Source organism: Spea bombifrons, chromosome 4 (assembly GCF_027358695.1).
Source record: "Spea bombifrons isolate aSpeBom1 chromosome 4, aSpeBom1.2.pri, whole genome shotgun sequence".
Classification (NCBI taxonomy): Eukaryota; Metazoa; Chordata; class Amphibia; order Anura; family Pelobatidae; genus Spea; species Spea bombifrons.
In genome coordinates, this window is record NC_071090.1 from 8,417,640 (window position 1) to 8,422,839 (window position 5,200).

The window sequence follows — 5,200 nt, forward strand, 5'->3', positions numbered from 1 at the left end:
GGGAGTTGGGGGGGGAGTCCTTTTTTTTCCTTTTGAGATAATTATCAAAGAGATTCATTTAACCCTGTGCTATCTGGATGAGATTTTTTTAACTCGAGCAGAGATCCAGACCAGGGTATTTATATTTAAAGGGTCTGATCATCAGGTTATCTTATCAACTGTTTATCCCTGTGCTGTTTACCCGTTTGCTTCAATGGATAACAAAAAAAGGGGACAGAGATAATCCTAAAAGTCTATCTTGTTCCCAAGGTACATTAATTTATTTCACCCCTTTGCATGCTACTTTAAAATTATACAAATATTGACGATATCTTAACACACCTAAAAGTAACATATTCAATAAACAGTAACATAACAAAATTAAGTTAGTTTGTCTCTAATGTAAAAAAAAAAGCACAGAGCAATACTGTATCAGACTTTAATATACTATTATACGGGACATATGTACTGTACATAGAATAGATGTCTTTCCGACCAGACACATTAAAAAAGGAATTTTAACCCCAATTTATTTATAAGAAAACGAAATATGGTTTGGGAATCAACGAAAATAGAATAGGACCATAGGTGAAATTAAATACAGTATAATAATCATTATAATAATGATTATTAATACAAAATACATAAACCTTGACGTTCTATATAATAGCACTTAAATAAAAAATAGTTGCTTATAGTCTGCTGCATCACAGACTATACTTTTGAATATATATATATATATATATATATACATATATATGCGTTAATGAGACTATATATATATGTATATAATATACATATTCCCACCTTTAGATACATGTATGTATATGTGTTTATGCATATTAATTGTTAAATCCTATTTTCAAACTGATAGAAAGTGCTGATATTCTGATCTACCTGGTTATATTCTTTATTTTAAATATACGGTAAATAGGGAAAAAGAACAGGTTTAAGTTTTAACAATAAATCACTTGGTTACCCGTTATGATGTTTAATTTAAAAAAAAAGTCTTAAATAGATCCCTTGCCAGATATCTTAATTCTCTTGACATTGGGGATCTAAAAAAAATAATAATTGTGAAACTGTGTGTTATTGTAGGGAACTAAAAAGGCTTGTATCATTTTAGCATTAATGTTTAATTCTTGCTTTGATTTAATATGGATCTGTGTCATGGGTAGTTAGTGTGAAATAATATTGTATTTCAGGGATGAAATCACCAGTGGAAAATTCTTCAAATTTATATCAAGAAAGAACCAAGTTTGACATGAGATTCTAAATATTAATTTTATTCTAGTGTAAATAGGAAAGATTTAAAGTCGCAGTGTCCTTGCTTATTTTTTTTTCTTCCTCAGATGAGTATATATATGGGGAAAAAAAAGCAAATTTACGAAATAAATAATATTTCCCCGTTAAAACAAAATAAAGCAAATTATAATGGAGAAAATCAGAATGTTTTATAATATGAATATTCTTTTAAGGCTCATAGACACCCATTATATTAAATGTGATTTTATATTGTAATCGATTGCGTATTTTTATAATATGTGCAAAACGGTATCTACCGGAACATTAAATAATTATATTAACGTTTATTAGTGGAGAGTCTCTGATTTATATTCATATCATACTTAATTCTTACAGTTTTTAAACCACGGAACAAGTTTTAAAGGTCAAAAATCTAGAAGACAATGAATTCTACAATAAGTGGAAAAGATCATGTATTTTCAATTCCATATATCTATATTTTTATATATACATATATATATATATATATATATATAATTTAGCAACATTATTTGTAGGTAACACACATAAATTATATATATATAAATTAAGATATAAAAATTAAAATCTGAATAGATTTAATAAAATATATCCTCTAAAACCAAAGTGTTACTCTTACCAGATCCGACATTTGGACATCTGTAGACTACGTTTTTATACGTATTTTAAAACGTTATTTTACATTGAATTATACCAATTTAATGTAGTGTATTATTCTAATTGTAATTATGTTGTTACAATTTGTTCTTGAATTAATGTTTTAATTTCTTTTTTTAAGTGTTTAGTTTTATATCATTAAAGTAGCAATGTATGCAAATAAATAAAAAAATATATAATTACATAAAATCTATTCTGCAGTTTAATTTAATAAATAAAATGCATCCTTGGTGAGTGTGAGAAATCAGTGTTAGATGTTTGAAAAGGTCTAATATTCTTTTAGAGACCCCCAGGTGAAGGTCTTGTTAGACTGTGCCCAGCCCCCTCCCCCCCCCCACACATTTTCCATTGGCTCTCTGGATAGTTTGACATCAGATTCTGAGATCTATATAAACTCCTTGCAAGGATGCAGAAGGGTTAAACTGTTGGGAGCTAAGGATCCTGAACCTGGATAAAGCTTATTATTGTACTCTACACTTTTTTATCCGTTATAAGCTTAAATATATATATTTTGTCTTAGCAACTTAGCCCACGCACAGCTGGGAGGTGGATTCCCACATTTGCTAACTGGCTTTGCTGCTCCCAAGAGGAAGAAAAGCTCCAGCTTGGACGTTGAGGGTCTCCTGAATCCAGAGCTCATGGGGTCACACTAAGGAGGAACCAGAAGTCAGGTCTGAAGCAGCAGTGAATTTTTGGGGAATTTGAGACTAAAAACTTAATATTTTGTAGACCATGAACATAATTGGGAGCTATCAGCACCACCACATGATGCCTGAGCCTTTTATGTTCACCCCAAGCTCAAGATGTCACCAGGAGAGACCTTTTTTCCAAGGATGGGTGCTGAATCCTGGAGAGATGTCCCCAGAGTTTGCAAACCAACCCCCATACAGTCCAGAATATGGAGCTATGGGACCTTCCCAGGCAAACAGCCGAATGGAGGCTCTGGGGGGAAGGTTGGGGAGGAGGAAAGGAATTCCCCCCAAAAAAGAAAGGAGAAGAACTGAAAGTATTAACAGCGCCTTCGCAGAGCTCCGAGAGTGCATCCCCAACGTGCCAGCAGACACCAAGCTCTCCAAGATCAAGACCCTCCGGCTGGCCACCAGCTACATCGGCTACCTGATGGACGTGTTGGCGAAGGACACCGAGGTCGGGGGCACGGAGGGCTTCAAGGCTGAGATCAAAAAGATGGACAGTAGGGAGAGCAAGAGGAAAAGAGAACCGGTGAGTCAAAAAGGGTTAAAAATAGGGGGAAAAGAGGGCAGGGAGAGACAGAAAGAGACATGCACAAAAAGAACGTGTTCATGTCTTCAGAGAAATCACTTGATATATAAATATAATATAATTGTACAATTCATATATAATAGATCGAATTGTACGGACCTCTCTAATCATATATAATATTAATAAATACAAATACCAAGGGAATCCTGAACAGCGAATTATTAATACATACCAAAAATCAAACGTGTGGTTAATATATACCTATTTATCTATCTATCTATCTATCTATCTATCTATCTCTCTAACGCACATAGATTTTATAATTACATTTTAAAAAATTATTCCATAGATTTTTATTCGCTTGTGTTAAAATGTTCTAAGGCCTCAACTCAGTTATTATAACGCAATTAAACATGAACATTTTTCACAGTGTATTTATTAAGTTTATACATTTATTAATAAACATTTAAATACATAAATTATTATAAACCTATATATATAAACTGCATAATATATATATATATATATATATATACAATATATATATAATGTGTATATATAATTTTCTCAGCATGTATATATTTATCACAAAACATGAGCACAATTCTAAGAATCATTATAATTATACCAATATTTGTAATAATGTTAGTTATTTATACCATATTATTAGAACGTTTATCAATAAAATCCTATTGAATAATTTATATGCGTTATTATTATTATTGTTATTATTATTATTATTATTAGGAAATTATGTGACATTTTGAGTACTTTAGGGAAATGTAATAAGATTTTGGAATAGTGAAAAATATTTCAAAAAAATGAGTCTAAAGAAAGTTTGCTTCCCTATACTTATTCAAGTGGGGATAATTATATATATATATATATATATTAGAAATATTTCAGCCCTACTAAAAATATATAAAATAAAAAATGCAGCCATTGAGGTGTGAAAACATAATTCTTACCCCTTAAGTGCCTCTTCATACTATCCAAATTTTGTGGAATGACTTTTATTCCATTTATTTACTAATAACATGACAAATTTCACCCAGAAGAGAAAAACATTTTAATGGGATGTTTATGATTTCTGCTTACACAGACAGAAGTGCTTCCTTCAGGGTAAATTCATAAAAATTAAATAATTTCATGCAGAAACTAAATATTTACATAAACTGTGGCTGGGGATGGTCATCTGAAAAAAAAAATAATTATTCAGGAATATTTTCATTTTTGGTAAAGATGATAACTTTATAGGTTAACTGAAGTATAATAGATTACAAGCTTTGGAATCAAGCTAGGTCTCTTCTTCAGGCATAATAATATATAATACCTGAAGAAAGACCAAATTGTCCAAATATCCGAAATTTGCTTTTTTTTATTCTTTCCATGGCTAAAACTATAGGGTTAATATTTTCATTAAATAAATGGAGATCACATGATTAATCCTGGATTATTTTTGTGTCTTTGCAGCAGAGTGAAGGATTTTGGGGTGCAGTCCCATCTGGAGAGAAGAAATTAAAGGGAAGGACAGGGTGGCCCCAACAGGTCTGGGCCTTGGAGCTGAACCCCTGAACCCCTGAATCGGTAGAATGCACTGTTAATGTCTTGCAGATCAGAGAGACAAGAACATATTATTCACTGAGCACTCTTCAGGCTGGGTTGGGAGAAAGACAAGTAGTCTGTATTTATGTGCAATGTTTTATTTTTTTATGTAGATTTTTTTTTTTTTTTTTGCAATTATAAAACATGAATACAATTTCAAAAGAAATCAGAATTGTGCACAAATGACTGACAATTATTATTATTATTATTATTTTTTGGTTCTGCAATCTTGCCTGAGAAGCCCAACATTTAAAGGACTTTGAAAGAATCTATTTGTAAGAAGCCAGAGGGTGTGCAATACACAATATATCTGGACTATATTTTTGGGTATATTTTTTTTGTGTTGATTTTTCACCTTGACTCAGGGATCTGTATTTTTGGGGGAAAGTAACCAAAAATGTTACCTGTGTGAGAAATAATATTAAAGGTAAATCCTTTAGCTTTAAAAAAAAAA

At 31.2% G+C, this 5,200-nt stretch overlaps 1 protein-coding gene across 1 annotated transcript; it reads left to right on the forward strand.

Moving 5' to 3' along the window:
• Window positions 1–2,358: 2,358 nt before the first annotated feature.
• On the forward strand, window positions 2,359–5,200 carry HAND1 (heart and neural crest derivatives expressed 1). The gene is made up of 2 exons (XM_053462356.1): window positions 2,359–3,141; window positions 4,615–5,200. Exons 1-2 carry the CDS (start codon window positions 2,653–2,655, stop codon window positions 4,714–4,716), a joined length of 591 nt encoding a protein of 196 aa, XP_053318331.1. The 5' UTR covers window positions 2,359–2,652; the 3' UTR covers window positions 4,717–5,200.

Bases quoted from the DNA above. Each gene is read 5' to 3' on its own strand.
- HAND1 (XM_053462356.1), top strand. From the start codon at position 2,653: ATGAACATAATTGGGAGCTATCAGCACCACCACATGATGCCTGAGCCT. The intron at 3,142-4,614 runs GTGAGTCAAAAA...GTGTCTTTGCAG, and splicing joins GCAAGAGGAAAAGAGAACCG to CAGAGTGAAGGATTTTGGGG.